We start from the raw sequence: 25,736 nt of genomic DNA, 5'->3' as shown, positions 1-25,736 counted from the left end.
GCGCGCTTGTTTAACGTGATCACGGGTGTACTAATGCAGTGGTCCGACCAGGCGAGTTAATCTCTTCTAATGCATTCTGTTAACAGCCATCTGTGGTCTTAGCGCCGACCGTAAACCCTCTCAGCGCTGCAGCAGCAGCAGCAGCAGCAGCAGCAGCAGCAGCATCGCCGTGATGCCTTCACCGTCCTGCCGCTCGCTCCGCTATCACACGGAGGGATTGGGTTTATCATTCCGCCCGGTGAGGCTTAAGACCAGCGTGTCAGATGGAGGAGCCCATTTTGATTTTTCTCTTCTCTTTTTTTTTTTTTTTTTTTTTTTCGGGCTGAATGCAAATACCTCAGCCGCTGCTGCTCTGCCCTGTCTGGCTGTGACCGCACTGTTCGCTTGATGGGTGGAACATTTTCAGGGAGGGGGTCCCTAAACAAACAGAGGCTGCCAGTCAGAGTGTGTCATGTCCGCTGGCAGGTACAAGTCTGACCCTGTGAACCCCCTTTACTGGAAATCTATTTCTTGCACGGCTCAGCTCAGCTGCTATATTTTTTTTTTATTTTTTTTTAACTTTCTCAAGCGGAACTTTCCCCCCAGGGAGATTTCAAACCCACGACTGGTGTTGAAGCTTAAACGGGAAATTCTGAGCGCATAAATCAGCTTTTACGCTCTCCTCATTACGCCCCGCCGCTCTTTCCATCGTCTCTGGTGTCGTATCCCCCGAAAATAACTCATTCCTCTTTTCTTTTTTTTTTTTCTGTGACAGTGACACAGCCAAGGTTACGACTTGGCTTGTCAGTGTGCATGGTTTCCACGCCTCGCTCCGACCCGTTCTTTGGTGGCGTAATGGAAGCGGGCGCGAGCTTGGGCACAGAGGCTTGATTACTTTGATGACGATAATTTGTATAATCAAGTAATTGGGTGGGTGAGTGGGACGGCGTGACCACCAACCTTTCCAAGTCGGCAGGATGTTCCCTCCGCGGGTGGCACGTTGATGCTTGAAAGCACACGCAGGTTTTGATGGAGTCCGCGCGGGTTTTTTTTCCACAGTGACTGGGGAGGGAAACTGTTGGAGAGCTTCTCAGCAGCCTTGTGCCTCACAACATCGAGGTGAAGTACTGGGAATATTTGCATACGCCTGTATTCCTTCATCCACTTTTATAAGACAAACTACAATTTTAGTGATTTTTGACTTTGAAAAATCGACATTCTTATGGAAATTATTCCTTTTGCCGACTTTAAAGCCTTTGAAGTTTTCCTCTCAGAAGAAATTACCTTGAAAATCGGAACTGAATTCTGACACCGGGCCGGTAGAACAAAACTGCACTTTTTCCCATTTCAACAGGTGAGGGAAACTCATCACTTTGTTTTCTTCCTCTCTTTTTTTTTTTTTTTATTTGCTTTTAACGAGCCCTAACATTTTTTTCGCCCCCCCCCCCGCCACCCCCTTCCCTCCACCCCTCCCCCGAGGGCTAAATAATTACCGGCCCGAACCGCCGCGTTATTGTTCCTCGAGAGGTCCATCCGTCAGTGGCTACGCAGCCTTCAGTAAATCGGCACCGAGTGCAATTTAAAAGTGCTCTTTATATAAATGTGCTGATTACTGTAGTTCTGCTGCCAGTGAGAGAGAGAGAGAGAGAGAGAGAGAGAAAAAAACCCCCAGAAGTCTGTCTTACACCAAAGCTCCGGCCATAATAACGGCTTTTGTCAAACAGCAGGAGTAATATACAATTTTCCAGAGTTTTCTCATCCTAACTATAGTTCCTCCGCTCCTCCCCCGCCGCTGGATGTTGCTCTTCGGGAATCCGCTTTTGGGAAAGCAGCGTGTGCGGAGCGACATGGTGGCACGCCGCTTCTGCCGCGTGCACCTCGTGAACTGGTCCGGCGGCGACCGCATGTGAACCGCTCGGGCTGTGCCGACGCCTCTCCCTGGAGCCCACTGGGTATTGTTTGCGCTCTCGCAGACTATTTACGTCTCCGCCGACCGCCCAAAGTCCTCACGGAGAGATTCCGTCGGGCACATCTGCCGCCCAAGCGGGTCTTTAATTGTGGTCGTGGGTGGGGGGGGGGGGCGGCGGCGTTCTGGTCCGCAACCTCCCGCGGCTCTTTGAACAGGGTCTGTTTATGCGAATGCGGCAACCGTTAGCGCCTCCCGGCTTCCGCTTTCCTCTCGGGAGTCGACGAAAAGGCGGCGCGATCGTCGTCTTCTGAAGAGTTTTCGAAGCGCCAGCCTGGTTAGAAAACTGGAGTGGGCGGTGGAGTTAAAACCAGGGATGCACTGATACCACTTTACTCGTACGCAAGTAGAGTACCAGTACTTGTATTTCAGTACTCACTGATATGGAATACTTGATAATGAAACATTCCTCGGCATGTTTTTCTAGAACATGGGGTGGCTGTCGCAAAGTTTTCACAGCAGTACAACAAAATATAACAAAATACAACAAGTACATTTAACAAATTGAGCAAATCTGACCATAATTGTCATATACATGCATATACAACTGGCATCGTCGTGGTATCGGTATGTATTTTTTGAGTCGGGGGTTAGTTGGAGTGACTCTCGATTTTCCATTTCAGACAAAAATAAAAAATGAAATCTGTCTCAGTTTGACTTGGGAAAGACCACCCAGCAGCCCCGAAAAGAGCCGAGGCTGTTGTTCTTCCATCTGAACTCAAGTGCACTCAAATATATCCAGTCTGTCATGGCCGTTCAATTTAAGAGTAACATGAGCATTCATGAGCACCGGACTCTTCTGAGCACGCTCAGGTCTGGTGAGAGTTTACTTATTGTACTTTCATTTGTATAGTGTAACAATGCTGCATAATGGTTGACATCAACCCGCTCAAGGACAAAGAATGGAAATTAGCCACTGGCTAAAATCCTGCATATTTTACATGCAGGTGTTGATTAATATGTGCCGACCCTGATTGTTTTCAAAAAGAAGACTAAATTCATATTCAGAACGGTTTCTGCCGATGCATTAGCAGCGATTCGAGCCGTGGGAGTTTTTAGTCGGGGCGGCCCTCTGTATTCAGACGGACCAGACAGGCCGGGCTGCCTGCTAATTGCTCGTGTTCTCTCTTTCTCTCTCGCTCCAAAGTGTCTTTTCTGTCTCGGCGAACTGGCAAGCTTTCAGCATCCCCGACACACCGCCCCCCCACCCCTCCACCACCACCACCACCTCTACCCCCCACCGCCCCCTCGCACAGAGTCATTAAAGATTGAACGCGCAGTCTAGCTGGGGCTCAGCACTGGGCCTATTTCGGTTGCCAGAATTCAATTATTTACTCGGGGATGGAGCATGAAAAAGGGGGAATTTTTTTTCGTCCCCGCCGTTTCCTAATGGGAGCCGCCGGGCCTCTGCGCTTTTATGACGGGGAAGCCTCGTCGGCCTGGTGGAGGCGAGGCGGTTTTTTGGGGCATGAGATGGTGTTCTGGTCATTTGGTTTAGCAGCGTATAAAAAAGACGAGGCCGTTCCTCTGAAGAGCGATTCCAGTTAGCGGCCAATAAAAAAGTCAACCGCGAACACGGGGCGCTCCCCGGAGGAAGAGGGAGCTCTTCACCTTTACTTCCATGCTCTCATAGTTGCTCTGTTGTCTGGTCGATAAGAAGAGGGCGCATGTCGCATCGAGCAGATGACCTACACGTGCGAGATGTGTTTTTTTTCTCTCTCTCTCTCTCTCTCTTTGTCGCTTGCAGCACAGGAAGTGAGCGTCAGTCGAAAAACCGTCACTCGGCTGATTGCAGTGACTTCCTCTCGTCAAGCGTGATTGGTGTTTGACTCGCGGGGGCCAGTGTGTGTGCTCTCCAAACAAAAGTCACGTTTGTTCTTTGGCACATTGTGAAATGATCAGCTGCGTCCGAACAAAGGAAGGGGCTCCGCTCGGCTTTTATCCCCCCTTCCCAACCCGCTGGAGAACTTTTGTTATTCCCCAACTTCAATCAGAGAGCCAAGAGTGAAGTCCTGATTTGAGGTTTTTGTCTCGTTGAATCGCATTTAATGTTGAAACACTTTGGCAGCATAATTCTAACAAATATAAAGAAAATGTTAAGTGCTCCTCATTGCAATCTTTGTCTTTAATTTGTATTTTATATAAAAAAAAACAACTATTATAATCTAGGTTGCACTCAGTTATTCCACATTTGCCACCTTGGATTTGTTTGGGCTTTACCACGGCACTAAATCAGACCAACGTGGATGGTGTTAGAAACAGTTGACCCACTACTGGAGCCAGAACTCCTGTATTTGCACGCCAAGATGGACTTAGTCCTCAGGCGCTCCCCAACCACAGCAGGTTAATCTCCAGCATCTTGCCAGCTGAGCCTCCACAATATGGCTAATCCACTCAGGTGACTGTGTTTCCAGAGCAAAACCTCACCCGCCGATCCTCTGAGTGAATGGACCGAGCGGTGCAGCCGAAGCTCTTGGCCCAAAACACTGACCGTATGCAAAGATGGGCAGAACTTCCGATTTTGAAAAGGAGGCCAACGCAAAAAAAAAAAACGCATTCTGACGTTTGGCCAGTTGGGACCGCCAAAGTTGGTTTCAGAAACGCTAAAAATGGCTGTTGGTCAATACGGAAAGGAGCCTGAATTGAAGCCAAGTGTGTCGGTTTACCAATGGGTGGCGGGTGTTGGGGTCCAAACTGCACTCACCCTCCAATCAGTTCTCACTGCCAACAACATCACTAGTGAAAAAAAATGATTGACTGATAGGCTATATGTTCGAATTTTAAGTAAAGTTAAGTGAGTGGGCACAGCTAAAGTCTGCTTGCCAACTGTAGTCAACTTACCGCAGAGTGGGCGGGCGTTGGGGCACGCAGTGACTCCGCCCATCTTATGTACCCAGCCAACGGACCTGACGAGGTTCAACAATACACGACTGTGGGAATTCTCTTTGCCGACTGGACTTGCTGAAAGGAATTTGCAGATCCGTAACGCTGGAGTTTTGACTAGATGGAGAGGCCTGATTCAAACAGGCTGCAGGCTGGTGGCGGCGGAGGTGGAGGCTACTTAGAGTCTGGCCCATGGTTCTCTCCTGCGCCCATAATGAGAGGGTGTCATTAATGTGCAATTACATGACTCATGCGTTGGATCCAGCCGGCGTTCGAGGAATGTTTGTGGAAAACTTGTAACTTTATAGCCAAACCTGACGCTGATGCCGTAAAAAAAAAAAAAGGAAACTCTTAAGTCACTTCTTCGTACGTCAACCTTCGACTTTAAGGGGTCGTTCGCAACCACCGGAAGCCTCCCGGCTGGCTTGTGTGAAACGTGCCGAGTATTCCGGCGCCTTCGCCAGCGCAGAAGCGCTGGAAGCCGCCGGATTAGTCGCCGCCGGATCGCGTTGCGTCCCGTCTTCCGCGTGAACAAACGAGGGATCGCTGCTGCAGCTACTGTTGTTGTCTCCTGAGGCTCAGCGCGCTGGCATGACACTGGAAACGACCCGCGCATCTACATCTGGAAGCGGCCGGGAGCCGGCGCGATGCTGTGATGTGGCTGAGCTGATTGGATTGCAGCCAGCGGATGGAAAAAAAACAAAAACCCTCTTCAAACGTTAACGAGAGCCGGTGCTGATGTTATTACAGCGATAATACACTCATCAACTTCAATCATTCCCCCTTTATTTATGTCATTACGCCACTTTATGAGACCTCAGCCGATGGCTTTGCTTCTTAGTTAAGGCTATGCATAGAAATGGGTCCGTGCACTGCTTGATTGGAAATTGTGTTTCTTCAAGGCGCAGCACGCATCAAAATATTGGAGCCGCAAGTCGCGAGCGGAGTTCTGCGATGTTCAGAATAAAAACCGTTTGTATTCGGAGTTTTACCAGCGTAATCTGATCTTTTCCTTCTTACGTAAAGACTTTCCCGCCGCCGACGGGCCGGTGAGCTGACTATTAATAAACCCCCCCCGGCCGTGCATAGTGTTCTGCAATGACGGCGATGACACTTCAGACTCTTCGCCGAGGGGCGGCCTCGCTCCGGCTGTCGCGCTCCGTCGGCCCGGTGGCACCGTCAGCCACCGCCGAGGTTCCACCGCCACCACCGACGCCACCACCGACTTTTTACGACCAGGACGCGAGCCAGTGGCAGGCGAGAGTCCCTTTTAACGGCCGGCGAGGTGCGAGGAGTGGTTTGACGCCGAAGTGGAACCGTGTGCGGCGGATGACTTATTGTTCAAGGCAGAAAGTGAGAAGGTTTTCTTTTCTGGCCAGGCGATGCATCTGACTGGGATCGTTTGAGTCCATGTTGTTCATATTTTTAATCCTTTTGATTATTGTTACTTTTCCCCCCTCAAATTTGGCAGCTGGTTCGCTGAAAGCACTGCCGTGTCAGGAAGTGGAAACCACACACACGCGCACACACACACACACACACACACACACGTGTCCAGCAGCCAGTGCCCACACGGTCATTCCTGGGTGGGATTAGCGCTGCTGGATAATGGGATCCTCGCCGATCACCACCTGCCGCTCCCGTCCCGTCCTCCTCTTCATCTCTTCCTCTCTTTCTCTTTCCCGTTTTTAGCGCTTAACGTCTGGACAGTTACAATTTGCGCGCCGGGGCTCCACGAGCCCCTCGAAACCACGTCTCGCCGTCTTTCTAACAGGACGACCGTTTTGCCTCGACAGCAAAAAAAAAAAAACCTCATCCAGGGCTTCCTGGTTCCTTGCAGACCTAAAGGCTTCACCTTTCCACCCCCGCCTCCCCCCGTCACTTCCCCCCGCGATTCAGTCCTGCGGCCTGCCGTCTCCCTTGGCTCCAAATCCTCTTAAGGAAGCGGCTTGGATGGGAATTCCATCGCCCCACCACAAGGATTGGACCAGATCAGCCAACAAAGAGGCAGAAATGCTTTCCCTCCCTCCCTCCCTCCCTCCCTCCCTGCTCAGCCCCACAACCCCCCGGCCCCATCCCCCCCCTCACCCCCCACCGCTTTCATCTTAGGTGATAATAGTCGGGGCTGTCAGCAGTGGCATCTCGGCTGCAGGAGGAATGTGGCACATTCCTCACCCCTCCCCCAACCCTAAATACTGATATGCATTGAGGAGGTTGCGAGTTTGGCAAGTTTGATTTGACTTTTCTCCTCCGAGTTTCACATCGCTCGGGACACATTTTTATGATTTATTCTCCTAAAGTAATACCCGAGTGCTCGCAGGAAGCAGATGAGATTTTGATGGAAAACAAACTGTTGGATTGCAAGAAAAGTTCATGTTGCCTCCTTCATGAGTGTCAGTATTTGGTGTATTTGTTTGCTTCATTAAATCAGTTAAGAGAGTAGATGTATATCTATAATAATTTCCCAAAAACTCTAAAAAAAAAAAAAAAAAAAGCAAAAACAAAACTAAAATCTGTTTGTATAAGAAGACAGAGGAAATCATGAATGGATGATTTGAAAAAAAAAAAAAAAAACAGCTTCGAAAACGTCTACATTTTATCGGTATTCTGCTTAAACTTGCACCGTTTCACTGCTGCAGCCAGGGGTGTTCATACTTTTTGTTTGCTGCTCCTGCGGCCACGTTTCACCCTGCTGCCACATTGCTGAATGGAGGCTCTGAAGAAACGAAACAAAAGAAAAACACCACGTATCTCCAAAAGGCTGAAGATGCAGCCGTCGAGCTGACCAACAACACCGCTTTGTGTGTCTGTTTGTTTGTTTGTTTGTTTTTGCCAAAATATATCCAGCATTGTGTCCTCGCCAGAAAGGAGAGAATCCGCTGCCTATAGACAACCAGAGAGAACTGCTGGGCGTCAACATATATGGAAGGCAGTGGTGGTTTGCTGCCTAAGAAATCTGAAGGTGTCGGAGGAATCCAGCGCAGCTGTGTTGTTGTTTGTTGATCCCAGTGGTCCAACATGTGCCCACCTCTGGCAAATAACACTAAAAAACTGGTTGTGTTATTGCTGTTTTTGTGATTATTTTTTCATTATTTCTGCGGCAGCCTGGAGCGTGTTCTCCTGCCTCCACTTCCAGCCTTTCTTCCGCTTTGTTTTATGTGGTGAGGAAGACGGGGGGGTCAAAGGTCGACCCCCAGAGGTTGTGAGAAAGGCTTTTATAGTTTGGTGTTAATGACCTTGCAATGAAGAGGTTTTTATTTTCTATTTTTTTTTTTTGTTGTATCGTTGCTTCATGTCGCTGGTACAGTCTGGAAATTCAGCAGAAAAAAAAAAGCCGCTGAATTGTTTTTCATTCCGTACATGACGCGATGTCCAAATCTCGCTCTCTCTCACACGCACGCACACACACACACACTTCGCTGTGGTGATGATTTTTTTTTTTTTTTTTTTTTTTTTTATGACGCCGAGGGAACACACAGGCTCTTAAAAGGCAGGGCTGATGGAAACCATGCCTCTCCGCCGACAGGGCGACGGGCAAAACCAGGCGTTGCGAGGTGCCGGGGACGTGTTCGCTCGCACGCAGAGCAGACGGAAGAGCCCGCAGCGGGCCTGCATGAGCGGGCGGGGGGGGGACAAAAAAAAAAAACCTGCCAACATACATCTGTTATGCAGAAGAGGAGCATTTCCGGGGGGGGGGGGGGGGGGGGATCTCGTTAATGCCGTTTAAATCAAAGTTTCTTCCAGCGACGCCTAATTGACTTCTTGGCTCTTTCGGGTATCGAGCGCATCGTTTCTCTCTCCTCGTCCGGCCGAGCTGGCAGTGAATTAACCCTGCCCCGACGTCGGCGGGAGGTGTTGGCGGGGGGCGGGTGGGGGAGGGGACAGGTTGATTGGCTCAAGCGCAATATCGGTGATTAATGACGTTGAACCCCAACCCCGCCTCCCCGCCGTGATCCCTCAAGTATCTGCATACCATTGTTGCAGAGATGAAGGGGCCTCGCGGTTTAAAAAGGGATCCCGCTTTCGACGAATCCGACCTTACGTGCTCGCCGGGAGGGTTGGAATGGCGAGGGGAGCTGCTGCAGAGTGCACGGCAGCCTCGTGTGTGTGTGTGTAGGTGGCGTTCGCCGTGTGCAATTTGCGCAGCCAGCACCCGGGCCAGGAATACTTGGAACAACAACAACAACAACAACAACAACAGCAACTGCTCCGCTCGAGAACAAAGCGCACGAGCACAAAAGCACGCAAAAGGCATCGCGGAGCAAGCGCGCTCACGGATACACGAGCGCGCGCGCACAAGCACACAAACGCGATGCCTAATTATAGCGGCAGGGTTCAAACAGAACCCTCTCCCACGCTGTTTGTTCTGCGTCGAGCGCAGAGACGTCAGCAGGGCGGCGCCAGAGGGGATCGGTCGGGGTCGGCCTCTCGGCTCTCTCGGCCGGTGGCGGCGCGTTGCAAGAGCGCGAGCGAGAATCTCGCTGGGCTGGGCGCTCGCTCGCTCGCTCGCTCGAAACGTCGGTAAGCCCGCGGCGTTTCGCGGAAATGGATTCGTTTCATCGGCCTCGTCGGGACCTGAAAGTCTGAACTGAAGCTCTTTCCTGTAGCGCCCCGCTGAGACACTGGGTGACCCATTGAAAACACACACTGGCGCTTGCGTGTGTTTGTGCGTGACGGAGGAAAAAAAAATGGTTTTATGCCCATCAGGCAGTGCGAGGGACACGGTCGGTTCGAGAACATGCCGCAACTCGTGCGTAAATATGTAAACACACACCGTGTGTGCGCTGCCTTTGAACCAAACCTATAGGTGAAGGTATGTTTGCCCGTGGCGCAGGTGCGCGCACGTACGCGCAGCCAGAGGATTATTCCACAAACAAGCGTGATAGATCTCAGCTGGCGCCCCCCCCCCCCCCCACACCCCCCCGACCCCCACCGCCGGCAGAGCTTTTTGAAGCCGAGGAGAAAAAAAAAAAAGTGATGCCGAGGAAATATAAACAGGTTCATCTCCTAATCCCAGCGACACTGTGACTCACAAAGGCAGCGGAAATATTAATAGTAAGACCTGTGCTGATCACTCAGTCGTGCCTTTTGCGCCTCGAGAAACAAGTCAGGTAAGCCCCTGCCATTGTCGGCGTATGTATTCCACGCGCGTCTTACTCATTGGATCGCAGTCCAGTGTCCATCAGTATTTCTCTGTGGTTCCCCGCAGCTCAAGTCTGAACCTCACTGACGGCAAGGTCGAGGATCCCGCGCCCGACACATGGAGCGTTGGCGCTGTTGTCTGCCCTGTACGCCACACGGCGGGGTCAAATAATTGCACGCTTGAAAACATGCCATGAATTAATCAGAACGTGAGAGCAAAAGTGTGTCTTGAGTTTTAGATTTAAGGTGATATAAACAGAGCTTTTATTTGGGCTCTCTGTGGCCACTACGTAGCTTGATGCCACTTATTGTCAAACAATATATATGTATGTATATGTATATCTATATATGTATGTGTATGTGTTTGTGTGTGTGTATATATACACATATATATATATATAGATATATATATCTATATATATATATATATATATATATATCTCTCTCTCTCTCTATATATATATATATATATATATATATATATATATATATATATACATATATATATATACATATGTATATATATATATATATATATATATATATATATACATATGTGTGTGTATATACATATGTGTGTGTATATGTATACATATATTTATATATATACATATGTATGTATGTGTATACACATAGACATATATATACATATGTATATATGTGTGTGTGTGTATGTAAGTGTACATATATATGTATACATACATACACACACACATATATACATATGTATATATGTGTGTATGTAAGTGTACATATATATGTACACATACATACACAACCAGTCAAAAGCTTGGACACACGCTATGAATTTAATGTCTTTTCTTTCATTCTCATGACTATTGACATTGCAGTTTCTCACTGAAGGCATCAAAGCTACGTATGAACACACACGGAATTATGTAGGAAACAATCAAAGTGGAAAATAACTCAAACACGTTTTATCTTTCAATTATTCATTCATAAAAAGCATATTTAGACCTATTAAACGTGTTTTTCTTTGCTGCATAATTACATCTGTCTTGCTCATATAGTTGGCGTCTTCACCATCTATCTGCAGTGTAGAAAGTTGAAAAAGAAAATACATGAGAAGGTTTGTCCAAACTTTTGACCAGTAGTGTGTGTGTGTGTATATATATATATAGTGTGTGTTTCTCCCTCATCCTCCAGTCGATGCATCCACTCCTGTGAGCAGACTGTTCCAAGGACGTGAGATAAAGAGGGACCTGTTTTCTCTCACTCACCCTCGCAGATGGTCCTGGCACCCTCTGAGCATCCCCACTTCCCTGCCTTTAAACTGGGAGGGTTTGTCCGGGCCGTCACTCGGCTGCTGCCTGCCGTTCTTGCTTTCTCCCTGAGTCGAGGCGAGACGATCCGGTCGCTGTTGCACTGCTTGCATCGAGGCAGCACGCAGCTCGTCCTCCCGGCTATACGTGCAGTTCAATAGAGATGGTCGGGTATGCACACGTTCCTGCCCACTGAGCTGAACATTGCACAGCGGGCCTGAAAGATGAGAGGTCCTGTGTAGGCAGCATCAGAGGATCTCGTATAGGGGCTATTTTCTGCTCCATACATCGGACATACCTGCTAAGTGAGCATCGCGGCTGATCGTTGCCTACGTCAACAGAATGCTCGTGCCTCGTGAGTTATGAACACGTGGGTACAAAGTCAGGGTACGCAAGGAGCAAGTCAATGCCGTGGAAGAGGAGGAACCCTTTCTGAGGCTCATGGGAGCAACGAGAACTCGGCACCAACGAAGGCTTGATGAGTTTCAATGCTTCCTTTAAAACATAGCGCTTCACAAACTTGAGGAAACTTCCCTGACAAGTTTAAAAGAGGCACAGTTCCTGCTTTTCCATGATGTCGAAGGAACTTCAGGTGCTTCAAGAATCTACAAAAATCTACTTTTGAGCAACACCATCCAGTTTTGGGGTGAAGCCAGCAAGGCAGGTAAAACAAGGACCGGCGACATTAGTGAGATAAGATAAGACCATCACCAGTTAGTGATTGGTGATTGTCTTGTCGTGATTTTTAGATTAGATCTGAACATTTCATTTATTGTGAGTTTTTGAAGGTTTTTTTTTTTTTCTTTTAGCTTTTCTCCTCTTTCAGGATGTGTTCTACTGCGTCGCCAACACAGCGAGAGCCGTAGTATCACATTTCTAGCGGAACAGGGTACACTTTTTTTTTTTTATGATAAAACACCCTGACCGCAGAAATGGGAAAACATGACTGTGGTATAAGTGCAATATCCCTCACCCTGTTTCAGGAGAGGAGAAGAAGAAACCACAAACCTTTCGTAGCCCCAGCTAATGGTTGCTGTTGGAGCCATTTCTCATTTCACTGACGTGACCTCAAACTCAGGCAGCCTCTGACCTGTGTGTGTGTGTGCGTGCGTGTGTGTGTGCGTGCGCGTGCGTGTGTGCGTTTGCGCGCCCTTAGTTTTATCTTGTGCATTCAAACGTTGCTTCCTGCCGCTAAACCGGTTGTCATCGACTCATTCCAAACCCCGGTATTCACCGGAGTCGCTGTAAAGGCTCGTGCGAGCTCGGGCCACCAATGTGTACCGCCGTGCGCCCCGCACTCCATTCCCGAGCTGCCACCAGCGCTTTCAAGCCTCTCATGTGACGCGAGGCATCCTTGACGCAGCCTCCGACGCTATCACACAAGGTAGACAAGAAAAGCTCCACCGTGCTGCGTCCCGGCGACGGCGTTCCAGGTTGTTTCCGCGCCTTTGAAATACCCCCCAACGCCGATCCCCTTTTTTCATATGACAGATTTAAATCTCCACCCTTGGTTCGCCGCTTTCTCCGCCGCTCGGCTTTTCTCTTAAGCTTCATATTTCTCCTCCAACCACCACCACCCTGTCTGGGGGGAAGAAAGCCGTTGAGCCGCGGCAAAATCTATCGGTTCCCCCCCCGTTTTCCTCCCCACGCCGGGAAGGTGAAGCCCGTTTCCCAGTGTCTCGAGTTTCACAGCCGACAAAGAATGTAAGCCTTTTTCCACCGGATATCAGAAGCTGTTTAACGGAGCTAAAGAATTTACTCAATTCCCCACCGGTGGTACGGGCGGGCGAGAAGTGAGGCGTGGAGGAGGGTGGCGTTATTTTTTTCCTTTGTCAAAGTTAGGGAGCAGCGGGGAATCGGCGGGCCTCCTTGCGGTACAGAAGGCATAAAGAAAGTCAGTTACGGTCCAGGGAGCTGGATACCACAGCGCTGAGGTATTCTCTAAATAGGGCCATGTTGAAACCACATGAGCTCTGCATTGTTCCCCTTCTTTATGAGTTCTGGCGTAACCGAAGGGGGAAATTTCACAGAGTTGTACTTTTTTTTTTGAAAACTGATTGAGGGCTCTACACAAGTGCCTGACGGGACCAGTCAGCCTGTAATTAGCGTGTTTATGTACATTTGGTGGCCAAGTCAGAGGTGATGTGTTGGAGCATGTGAGGAAAATCACACTTTCTTCCGCTGAGCTGCAGCTTTTGATTGTTTTTTTTTTAAAATTTGAAATGAAAAAGACTGAAGTCTGGAGAGAAGCCCTTCATTCCAGAACAATCTGAAACAGCAACCGCACACAGTGTAAAGGTAGAGCTGCAGCACTTGTGATTATTTTTGTCAGCGACTGATCGGTTATGTAAAGTTATTTTCTTTGATTATTTGAGCATGTCAAAAGAAAAAAAATCACGAAAATGCAAAGAGGCGCCTCTGAAAATGGCAAAACACTTCCTTTCAGAAACCGTCTGTAACAACAACCGAAAAAGCATGAAAGTGCGACATGAAAGACATCCGTCGTGACGGCATGTGTGAAACACGACAGTGGAACTAATGTTTAGTGGAAGTGAAAACAGTGAAACAACACTTTGATTCAGGGAAATAGTCAGTACCTTAAAATCCATTCATCATTTTAGCTCTGCATAGAAGTTGGAGGATTTAATAAAATATCAGTCCTGGGGTGATGAGTTGTCATCAAACAACTTTTTGTCATCAATTTGGAGTCCATTTATCATTTCAGCTCTGCTGCCAATTTCCCTGAAACAGTTTTTTTTTCCCCCCCCCCCCTCCCCCCCTTCTACATTTTCACACGTATTTGATAATTCTGGTCCTTTTAATGGCTGCCCTGACTGGCCTCCAAGCACAGCTGGAGAGGATGGCGCCGAGGAGCGAAAGCGGCCATTACCGCTCCCCCCCCGCCCGTCACTGTCAGCATGCGTCCGTTTTTCTTGGAGCCCATGAAATTGGCTCGCTTCCTGACGGGAAGCAATACTCCACGGGAGGAAGTCATAGCAACTTCATGTTTTGACTCACTGGTCTGTGGGAAGGCCAAAACAGAGGAGCGGCGCGGAGTCGCGTTACAACCAGCACACATGGAAATGCCGACCGCTTTATTTTGTCTTTTCGCGTTGCCAAAAGCTATGGGAACGCTTTCCCATTTCCTGCCCGGCAGTCGCCAGAAGTTCCTGTGCAGGAAGTGCTGTTTTTTTTTGCCGCTTCGCTGCAGACGGTGAAGCTGTGCTCGTGAGCACTGCAGGTGCGGCCGGGTGTCGGGGTCTTTTCCATAATGGCGAGCTGGGGTGGGGTTGCTCTCACCTGCACACATGGAAATAAAACCCTGTGGTTTCAAGCGTCGGGTTGTCGGAAATAGTTGACACCAACTGGAATACCTGCACTTTCCTGACACCTGCAGGTTTTTGGCATCCGCGATCATTGAATAGTAAACGGTTGAACACAATAGTAGCTTGTAAAATATTTAGTCTGGCCAAAGGAAACTCAAAAGAAAAGTAAGAAAGGGAACATTGTCGGGCAAAGGAGGTTGACATTGTGGAACGTCTGTGTGGCTCGTTGACCGAAGCTTCTGTGTTTGCTGCTCCTCAAGGTTTCATCTCTTGCACCGTGACAGACCTTCCATTAATTCGACCGCGTTTGAAATAAATAGCCATGTTTGGAAGCTTGGCATCCATGCAAGTGCTTTTTTTTGTCTTCCTGGGCGGATGATGAACAACAGCAACAGTATTTATTATCAAGGCTGTACTTCATGCAGGTGTTTTTTTGTCTTGTATTTTTTGAAGTTCTCTGGCTTCGGAATCCTCAGAAACGTCACGGAGCGACTCACGGCTCCTTCCACCGCCAGCGCCTCTGCTGCAGGTCGGCCTCGCTCGCGGGCTGCTGCGCGACAGGCAAGCCCTGGAGGTCCGCGCTGGAGACCCCTCCAGTCCAGAGGAACCCCCCCCCCGGAGGGGCCTGAGCCCTATGGAATGCGGCGTTTGCCTCTCCGTGTCAGACGGCCGTTTGTTTTGGAACAGGAGACGATATGAATCTGGGCCGAACGAGGCCTCGCGCTCAGCTTGCGCTCGGGAAGTGGAGGGAGGAGGGAGAGGGGGGCTTTCACCTACAGCGGCAACGCGATCCAAGCCTTTAGGAGCCCGGAGAAAATGAAAAGAGTCGGGCGGGGGCGGGGGGGTGGGGCGCGGTGGGATTACATTTCTACGGGGGCATTGTGTGGCGGCCCGGCCCCTGTGACCTAAATCAAAGCAAGGTAGGACCGCTGGTCCGTCCGTCTCCAACGAGCCGTTTGGGGGTTAAAAACCAAGGCTGGGGTTTTTTGCGACTCGTTCGTCTCGAGAGCGGCTCAGTTTGGAGTCGTTTTTATTCAGTCGTTAAGTTAATGGCAAAAACGTGTGCAGCTATTGGGGCGCGACACAGAGAGGCAGACAGTAAATGTCAACCGCACGCTTGCCGCACTCTCGGTCCCATTTCCTTCCCTCTGCTCTCCGTCTGCGACACTCTCCCACGCAAACGCGCACAACGCGCACGCACGCACACACACATACACACACAGTTAACCGTTACACACGGCGACTCGGCTGGAGTGGCTCCAGACCTCAAGGGGCTCCGGCAGAGTTTGATTTGTGTCGACTTCCTGCAGGAACTACCCCCCCTCAAGCCCTTCTCCTCAGCCCACAGCTCCAAAAGACTATCAATTAGTTCCTTATCATGATCCCTGGGAGGGCCATAAAACTTAGAGTGGGTTCAAAGGGCACCAAGGCAGACCCCACCCCCAACATCAAGACGCACACACACATACACACACAGGCACAAACCCCTTTTGGGGCACGTCAGAGCTACAGTTTGTGCATCTCTTACCGTTACGCTTCCCGCAACGTTTGTTTATGCTTCCCAAACGAGGCCACGCCCACATTTACGACCCGATTCGAAGCCTCCTCCCGTCCCATCTGTCAACTCCGCCGGCCGTGCAGGTGTTCGGGAGATTAAATTAATACTTGGGTGTTGCTTGCACCCCCCCACCCCCCCCGCCACCGCCCCCCGCCCCCCCAAAGCCTCCCCCTCACGTCCCTTCTGTTTTTCTTCCGTCTCCTCGTAACAACGTGTTCGCAGCATCCAGCTGCGATGCGCCGCTCTCCCAGCTGTCCCGTCGCCGCTGACAGCCAGAGCCGCGTGACTTCCAGGAAGCCAATTTGTCACCGTCACTCGTCGGCAACTCGGGGGATCCGATCCGGGCTGCCGGGCTTCGATTCAGTATTTATCCAAACGAGCGCCTGAACACAAAAGGAACAGGAAGCGTGACTATGATAGCTGAGCAAGATGCTTTGTTTCGCTTCTTAGGGGTTAAAATGTACAATTACACAGTCTTGTGCTTCTGCTTCTGCTTTCAAATGATGTGAAAAATGATATTGCAGCCAATATCTTTGGTGAAGTTTCAGATAACGACATGAAAACAGAGGATTGTCAGTGTTTTAGGGCCAATTGTGTGTGTGTGGGGTTTTTTTTTTTCAATTTGAGTAGAAAGACATCGTGTTTTCCTTGTTTTTCAACATTCTCGTGATATGACTTGCGCTGCTAACATCACCCGGCTGTCGATGCACCTCGCTGTAGTGTTTGGAAAGTGGCCCCAACCAGTTGGCGACACAATTTCAGTCAAATAATTGGCCAGTTTCGTCGTGCCGGCTGCAATTGTGTGATTGCGGGGGATTGTGGTGCCCCAATTTTCACGGCTGCCGTCGCAACAGATTGAATGTGAACTAGAAATTATCGAGGGAGGTCAGGAAAGTGCAAGAATCTGCAATTTTTTGAAGGCAAAGGCTGGTCTTTCAGTCCAGGTAGTTCTGTTGATGTTGGTATTTCAGATTGGTGAGGAAACTTGCTGAATCTCCACCTCTGCCCGCCACGTGGCGACTTCCTCCGCTTGCCCCGCCTTCCCGTTGATCTCGCAGGTGGAATCTTTTTTTGGTATTTTTGGGATGGACCTCATCGGCCCAATCTCTCTCTCTGCTGTTGCGAGGTGGCGAAATTCAGGTCACAGGACGAGGCTTATTGGATCTTGCGCTGCATTGACCTCCTGTATGGATCCGTGGCGGGCTGAGCGGAATAGATCAAGTGAAAGCCGGCAGGCCAAACTGCCACCTTTTGCATTGTTAATCAAGGAGTAAGAGGCTCTTCATCACGCGCACACACACACACACACACACACACACACACACACACACACACACACACACACACACACACGTTTCATTTGCCTCGTTGAGAGAAGAACTGATGACTTCCACAGAGAGAGAGAGAGAAGTTGGCCACGGTTTTATCATCACAAAGTTAATTAATACTGCAGGAGAGAGAAAATAAGAGAAAAAAAATATTCTCGTCACCACAAAGGACCTCGGTGAGCCAGCAATTACTGTGAACGTGAAGTTATACATTGAGTTTTACAAAAACAGCCCGTGGTAAACGGCCTCGCATAATGTCCTTGGGAATTGTGTTTAAGAGAAAAAAAATAAGCGGCAACCTGTTTGTCCTCCAAAATACACCTGTTGCCATTTGTATTGTTTTCGCTTTGCAGAAAAGCAGGTCAAAAACAGCTAATTAGTTTTTTTAATTTGTCCCGCATGTAAAAAAAAAAAAAAAAAAAAAAAAACTCTCACAGAAGTAAAAACCCGCCGTTAATGGTGAGGGTAAAATACATGGAAAGTTCCCCGTCGTTTTCCCCGGGTTGCATTTTGAAACTGGAAAACTGAAGGGGATTTTGCCTGCTAGCTTGATGATGTCATGCACGCTGCATTTGCGCAATCGGTAGCAAAGTAGGAAGCGACGCCATCCCGCAGGCGGTGTGTGCACTGCGACCTGCATGAACAAAGTTAAAAAAAAAAAATGGACAAAGTAAAAAGGACGGAGTAAACACATTTGAAATGTAAACGTGATGTGTAGTGATGAGCAGAAGGCCGAGCTTAGAGGCAAAGCCCAGGCTAACCCAAACCCACGCTGCCATCATTTCCTGTTGAGCCGAGCCGCGCCTGCTTACCGTCGATGCGGGGTTTGAAAACGGCTTTCAAAACGGTCGCAGTCATTTCGGAAGTGACTGCAACCGTGACGTGAAGGCTGAAAGCTCGCAGACGCAAAGAGAAAATCTTCCTCGGCTGCTCCCAGCGCTTCTTTTGAGAAGGGAAACAAAAGGAAAAAGCAAAGAAAAAAATCAAACGGTAGACATTCCTCCCAGGTAGAGACACAGTTTGAGCCGCCGCCGCCGGCGCTATGTTTAGCAAGTGTAGGACGCGCGGTCGCCTTCCAGCCGGGCTGGACTCGAGGAAGCGGTCGAGACCCGCAGACGACTGCAGATGGACCAGCGAAGGAGGATGCGAGACGGCGTCTGTCTGCCAGCCCACTCCTCCGAAACTCTTTCTTCCATTCCTCCCTCTGATGTCTGCCATGTCTGCGACGAGTCTGCGGATTCATCTCGCGACTCTCAGATGAACGAGGGCTGCATGAGGTTTCGGGGCTCCTGTCCTCGAGCGAGGGACTGTCCCACCCGTCTCCCTGGGACGCACACCTCCAGTGTGTGTGTGTGTGTGTGTGTGTGTGTGTGTGTGTATGTGTGTGTTTGCACTATTCCCGCGGCCAGAGCCTGCGGAGTCGAGCTCATTTTTTTTTTTTTTTTTTTTTTTTTAGCGCTAGGGAGTCGGGAACTCGGAGGGAGAATCGTTTTTGAACGACTCTCCGATTCTTTCTGTCTCCCACGAGCGTCGCACGAGCAGGGAGATGCTGAGCCACACACACACACACACGCACACGCTCAACCACTGGAGGCACCCGGTGCCTTTCAAGCCCCACCAGGCGTGCGCACGCATGGTTATTTTGACAGGCTTTTAGGCCGAGCGTCCTCGGGGCTACGGGGGACCGCCCCCTCCCCCACACTCCCGCTCTCGCTCACTTCCTCTCTCTTTGCTCATCCTCTTCCTCCTCCTCCTCCTCGCTGCTTTTTGTTCGGCCCCGCGCGCTCTCTTTTATCTCCTCCCCCGCTTCCTGAGTGCTGCCACCCTCTTCCCCCGTGCATGCTCTTTTCCTTTAGGTCGAGCGGCCGCGGCCGACAGACGCTCCGACAGTTCGGAAGCCGTCGTTCCCGCCGGCTTGTTAGTTGCTTAGCGGCCAGAGTGTGAAACATTTCCTCGTAGATATGGAGCAAAAAAAAAAAAAAAAAAAACACAGTGCATCAGAATGACTTTCTCATTGAGTGGAGCAGGACTGAAGATATTTTCAGCTGCTGAGTTGACCGAGAGCTGCAGATGGTGGTGGAGATGCATTAGCGAATAATGAAGATTTCCTGATCGCATGCTGGTGAATCTCCCAGCAAATGGAAAAATAATGTGTCAATAATTTCTTCCTTGTGTGCGAACGCCATGTAATAATGTAGATATAAAAAAGACTTCAAGTCTGAGTCTGAGTGGAAGTGAAGGGACGTGAGTGAGCTGCGTGTCTGTGCTCGACCTTTTGTGGCTCTCTTATTTCCTCTCTCTCACTCTCTCTCTGTCTCTGTCTCTGTCTCTCTCTCCCTCTGTCTCTCGCTCTCGTCACTCCACACAGACTAGACTCTCTCGGTACGAGTGCGCGAGTCTGTAACCGCACACTGTACCGCGCACAGGCCGGCGCTCAGGAGATGTCTGTCTTTTCTTTTTTCTTTTTTTCCCCCGTCCTGCCGCTGACACACTGCTCCGAGGCCTCTTCATTCTCAAGTGCTCGCCGTCTTTTTATAGCTCGCCTCCACGCTCGCCGTGTCTTTCTCCAGTTGGGAGAAAGACGCTCGTCAGCGCCGGACGGGAGGGAAGCTTTCGGCCGGCAGGCTCGATAAAGGGCTGAGAAAGTACCGAGCTTTGAGACATTTGTAGCGCTGACTGAAAAATGCTCCTATTGTATCGGATGTCATTAAATTGCTGATCTTTGGTACCACATTCCGATTATCTACCAAAGTAAATCTCTGCCGGTCAGCACGTTCGTCAAGATCTAAAGGCGCCGGTGATTGACTTTCACTATTGTGAACTTGCAAACTTTTGTTTACACTCGAGTGAAAATTAGCGGCATCATTCCCGAGATTCTAAAAATAAGAATAAGGTAAAATGCAACATTTCTTACCGACGACTTGGCAGCAAAGGACGGGAACACAACCAACTAGATTTGGAGGAGATCCTGATTTAAATCACCGCTAAACTGTTTTGGTTTTTTTTGTACCATATTGACGGTTTAGGTTTCTTGTATTTCAAACTAGTTTTTAAACATCCAATGTTATGGTAAAAGCTATCAAAAAAGTGTCGTTCTCGATCTGGTATCGAAACCAATGTATTGATTTTGATACATTGGTTTTTCCCTAAAATTGGAATGGTCCCCAGCCCAACTCAGGGGGTTGCCAACATTTAGTTGGTAGCATGACCACTGTCAGGAAAGAGAAGATGGGACTTTTTAATTCCATTTTATTTTACATTTCTTTCTAACGACTACCAATCATTTCGAACTAAGTGGCAAAAGCCACTCTCTGTCACTCAATTTTAATAGCTTCAATGTGATTCCTCAGTGGAAACGGTGATGCTTTTTATTTCCACTCTTTTTTTTAAACATTTAAACATTCACCACTGCACTCCTGCCTTTTGAAGACTGGACATTTTTTATCTCAGCTAACTGCCTTTTTAATGTCCAGTTAGCCTCACTTGTCTGGCGACTGATGTCTGGTTGAGCTCAGACTCGTGGCGATGAGGGCAAAAAGCAGAGACGACCTGCAAATGTCACAGGATTGATAAAGAGTTTATCGGGGGGGAAGCGACGGAGAGAAAGTCACCGCTGTCGCCTTTAACACCAAGCACACGGCAGTGATTGGGCGAGTCCGATAAAGTCGGACAAGTTTTTCCGAGCGTGTTTCCGGGTTCCCATTATGTCGCCCTGCAGAGCCGAGACTCTTTTGTCCAGGAGCACTTTGTCCGAAAGGTCAGAAGATGGAGATTATGGAAGCGATTGAGCGACGGACGGACCGTGGCTGAGTGTATCTCGGATGGGAAGTGAAGGTCACTACGGCGCCTTTACCATGAAAAGTTTGACACCAGGAAGTCGTGTTTTGCTGGCGAGTGACGTCCCATTGGAAAATAAACACAGTTGTACGACTTTTGATTGCGTTTGCCTTTTTTTTTTTCTTTTTTTTTTGAGTTGAGGTGGAAAAATCAACCTGAAGTTCACCAATAAACTCTCGTGACCGTGTATAAGCTGATGTTGCACGCTCGAATATGAAGCGCGTTAAGTGTTGCGCAAAGTCGTATCTCCAGGGGTATCACACAACCATCAAGAGCACATAGTTGGAACCTCTAATTGGCATTGAATAGTTTGCAGACTATTCAATGTGGACTTGGCTGATGTGAAAGAATCCCTTCCTCGTCGTCATAATGATGTTGCGGATTAGTGCGCCCATCATTCACCCATTTAGTCTTTCAACGTGTCCGCTTAGTGATTAGTTGTACTTAGAATGTCTTTGAAATTCCTGTTTAAGCCGCCCAGCAGGGGGGGTCGATCGGGGCCTGTTGGTAACACTTTTTTAACATTCCTTTAGATGTTTTCATGCGTGTCTGCTGCGGGGTGTCATGTTGTCTGCTCAATTGCCCCCTTTAATGTGCAGGTGTGTGTGTGTGTGTGTGTGTGTGTGTGTGTGTGTGTGTGTGTGTGTGTGTGTGTGTGTGTGTGCGTTATATATAATCAATGAATCAATGAGCGCTCGCATACATTTGCGAAGCGCGTCCGCTCATGCATGCATGCATGCATGCATGTGTGTCTGGCCTCTATCTCATTAGTGGCCCTTTTGTCACCATTTGATCTGTGGCCTTTCACCCTGCGGCCGCATTGTGCTCCCATCGCCGTGCACAAAGGCCCCGTCGGCCAATGAATTCGCACTCGCGGGGCCGTTGGCGGAGGAGAAGGCAAGAAAGGTTAAGACAAAATTGCTTTGAACAAATTCCCCCCCTTTGATCAGGGCGGATCAGCGGCGGACAGACTCCTTTTTTCTGTCCTCCCTCCCCTAAAGTGCGGCAGCGGCTAAGAGAGTAACCGCGTTTTCTGTTTCATCTTGCCGTCTTCGCCTCTGAGACATTGTTGCGGGCCTTGTGTACTCCTTTTGTCATGGTGAGCGACAGAAGAAAAACACACATTTATCTGCATGGAGTCAAAGGCCCTGGCGAACGCAGCAGCCGTGTGGTAGGGGTGGTGGAGGAGACCGCAGGACTGGACGTGGAGGGAAGTCTTTTTCTTTTCTGTTGTGGTGTTTGGATGCGGAATCAATCCACTTTTGGTGTTTTATTTATCCCAAATGAAAAGGCTGATTAAAAACATGCAAATTGATGACTTCCGATCACGATCAGCAATTCAAAACGGGATTAAACCGGAATAAGTAATTGATTCTGTTTTCCCCGCGTGTTTTTTTTCCTATTTTTCCATAAATATTTTCTCACATTCCACCTTTACGCCGCCCCACTGACGATTCCAACGCCCCTGGAGCTGAGCTGAAGCCTTAACTGCTCCGACACAGCAGTAACGCACTCTGGGGGCTGTTGCTGCTGGACTGTTTTCTTGCGCTCTAGTCAGACCCTGGTGGTAGATAGTCGACCACATGCCCGAAGGAAGGAATTACATTCCTACCAGTGAGTGACACATATTTAGCACAACCCGACTCGTACCAGAAACCTTTTCAGCTCGGCGTGCATTTCCCTTTCACTCCTTCCCCCTTGGTGACCGATCATGTGAGACAAGCCGCCACTGTTAAACTTTCACCCAATCACCGGGCTAAGCTGGAACACAAGCATTCCCCCCAGCGTGGCGCGTTGTCCGGACGACGCCGGCGTGGGAGGAGCCGCACATGCCGAAGGTCTTAAACTGAGCTGGTGGCCGCGGGGTCGTCAGTATTGACCTGTTAGCAGGACGGCCTACTTATCTTTTGGTTTATCCACCATGTGACTGACACAGTCTGATGAGTCGCGACAAAATCACAGGACGGGATGAGAGATTTTGGCCGCGTTGTGCTGCTTTGTTGGTCTTTGATGACGTCCGGGCTTTTCATCTTTTGTTGTGCGCGCGAGAGATAACTCGCTCAATGCAACACAGTCAATCATCCATCCTTTAAACGATTCCAGCAAATGTCATCACCCTCTGATACAAAGTCCCTCTTTAGGATGCAGGGGGTTTGTCAGAAGAAAATTGGATTGTGAAATTAATAGTTAAACCCACCAACGTTATGGCCGCTGTTAAAACTATAACATTGCATAAATGTAGAAAGTCACTAGCTGCGTTTCAGTTAGAACACGAGCGTCTGCCAAGGTGTTTGCCACCGAGCCTGTTAATGAGGAATATCGCGTGACGCAGTTAAGGGAAAAACCTTAATTGGAAATAAATTCCTCCAATCTGACCTGCACAAATTATTCCAATTTGCCCAGTGGACAGTGTTTCCTGAAATTGAGTTGCAAATTAATTTGCTCATTAATTTGCCATCAGTTGCATCATTTCATGGAAACACCGCCACAGTGATTTAGTTTTTCCAGCAAACACTCATAAGTGTGCTCAAGATTGACTTGACATTTATGGAAACCCACTTTGACATATGACAGTGTCGCACACACTCATTTCTGAAGCGCTAACTTGTAGTGTTTCACTGCGTTTTGCAGTGACTGGCGGGTGGTGGTTGGTGGTGGTGGTGGGCGCTGGGGTTGAAAGTGGCTCGAGGCTCCTCGCTGCGCCGTGCCGTGCCGTGCCGTGCCGTGCTGTGCTGTGCTGTGCTGTGCTGCAGACGTGCGATAAAACTGACATTAATCCTCGCCGCCTCCTTATCTGCTTGTGTTTGGCAGATAGCGCAAGCGGCCCGGGCTTCCTCTCAGGCTGACGACTTGTACCTGGACGACACGGGCTCAGGAGGCTACTACCCCGAGGACGACGACGACTTTAACTCGGGGTCCGGCTCAGGTACGTCTCGTTCCCAGCCGCTCTACACCCACACACCGCTCCGCATTATCTTGGCCATGGCTTTAACTTTAATGTCTGCTGCAGGTAGGTTTTTTTTTTTTTTTTTTTTTACGAGCCTGCCCGAGTCGTGTCTTTCGAGTCCCGCCCCCCCGCCCCCCCATCCACAGCTTTTATTGTCATCTCTCCGCCTTCTTCTCTCTTTGGGTCTCTCTCTGCCTTTTATCTCCCATCCGCTCGATTTTCAATTGAGATTTCATTGTCGCGCCGACCGCCGCGGGAAAAAAGGAGCGAGTTTTATGCACGTCTGTTTTATGAGCTCCTTCGGTCCGCTTGCTTTAAGCGCCGCCGTAATGCTCATTCTTTGTCAAAAGTACATCTAAGTTGGACACGCGCGAGCCGCGGCGGAGGGGCGGTGGGGTCGCGGCAGGTGAAAAGAGGCGGCGCCGTGATCAACGGTCTCGCCACTATTGTAAAGGCCTTGCCGCTCCACCGCCGCGCCGCACGACGCAGCGGATTCCATTCTATAAATAATACATTGCAATTAAACCCACGAAGTGTGAAGTTAAGTAAGACGAAGTGTGCACCGCTACAATGAAATATCGCTCGCATTGATCCTCATTGCAAACGCGTGCTAGGCACGTCTGAGTTCTCCGTGCCAGAAGTCCAAATGTGCTGAGCGAAAACTTTCCCGCGACGGGGGAGACGGCACTTTTGATAAATCTCTGGCCCTCCAACCGCAGGTGGAGGCGAGGAGGTGCTGGAGGAAACGGTGACCGTCAGTATGGTTTACATCGAGCCCAACGCAGCGGAGCCCACCCAGGACACGACCAAAGACTTCACCCCCAGGGTGGAGACGGCCACCGTCAGAGAAAAGGCCCGGCCCAGCACACCCAGGAAGCCGCTCAGAACAGAGGTGAGGGGCGTCGGCACAGCGTTGAAAGACGCTAAGGAATCTTTTTCTTTGAATGTTCCGGGATTCCTTAGGGAACTACTGCAAAAGGTTTCCCCACGAAGCTATCGATTGTCAAAAGACTCATCAAGGTCCACAATTCACTCGGTACATTTTGTCCGTCACATAGGCAGGAAGTGCGCAATTTGCACAATTTGATGATGCGAAAATGTCACGAGCCACTTCCTGCACACATTCGACACACTGAACAGGTTCCAAATTTCATCAAATTTGCAACACAGGTCATTGGTGATCAGAATCCAAGACTGTCTACGTACTTCCAAGCGATCATGATTGGGATATTCTTTCACTGCTATACAACTCACACAGTCGTCTTCCCCTGTGTTCCTCTGAAGTCATTTCTTCTCAGCTCCTTGTGTTTTGCCGTTCTGCCCTGAATTGTTTGCAACGCTGCTGCTCGGTCACGCCCCTGTGGTTTCAGGTGGTACCGCTCCACCCCGATCAGTCGGCGCAAACTTCCATGACAATTGCAGAACTACACTTAAAACGCTTCAAAAACAACACTTGGCGCACGGCAGAGCTGAGCCTGGGCTCCAAG

General features: G+C 49.4%; 1 protein-coding gene across 1 annotated transcript in view; it reads left to right on the top strand.

Moving 5' to 3' along the window:
• The window catches only part of sdc2 (syndecan 2), a 43,080-nt gene that overhangs the window by 9,882 nt on the left and 7,462 nt on the right, over positions 1-25,736 (top strand). The window contains exons 2-3 of the mRNA XM_076011706.1: positions 24,114-24,228; positions 24,969-25,141. Of these exons, the coding sequence (XP_075867821.1) occupies positions 24,114-24,228; positions 24,969-25,141 (288 nt within the window). The remainder of the gene's footprint in view (positions 1-24,113; positions 24,229-24,968; positions 25,142-25,736) is intronic.

The sequence above is a fragment of the Nelusetta ayraudi genome, unplaced genomic scaffold (genome assembly GCF_046127955.1).
Source record: "Nelusetta ayraudi isolate G7.1 ecotype Tasmania unplaced genomic scaffold, CSIRO-AGI_Nayr_v1 ptg000135l, whole genome shotgun sequence".
NCBI lineage: Eukaryota > Metazoa > Chordata > Actinopteri > Tetraodontiformes > Monacanthidae > Nelusetta > Nelusetta ayraudi.
The sequence above is the reverse complement of the archived record's forward strand: the minus strand, read 5'-3'. Positions and strand labels throughout refer to the sequence as shown.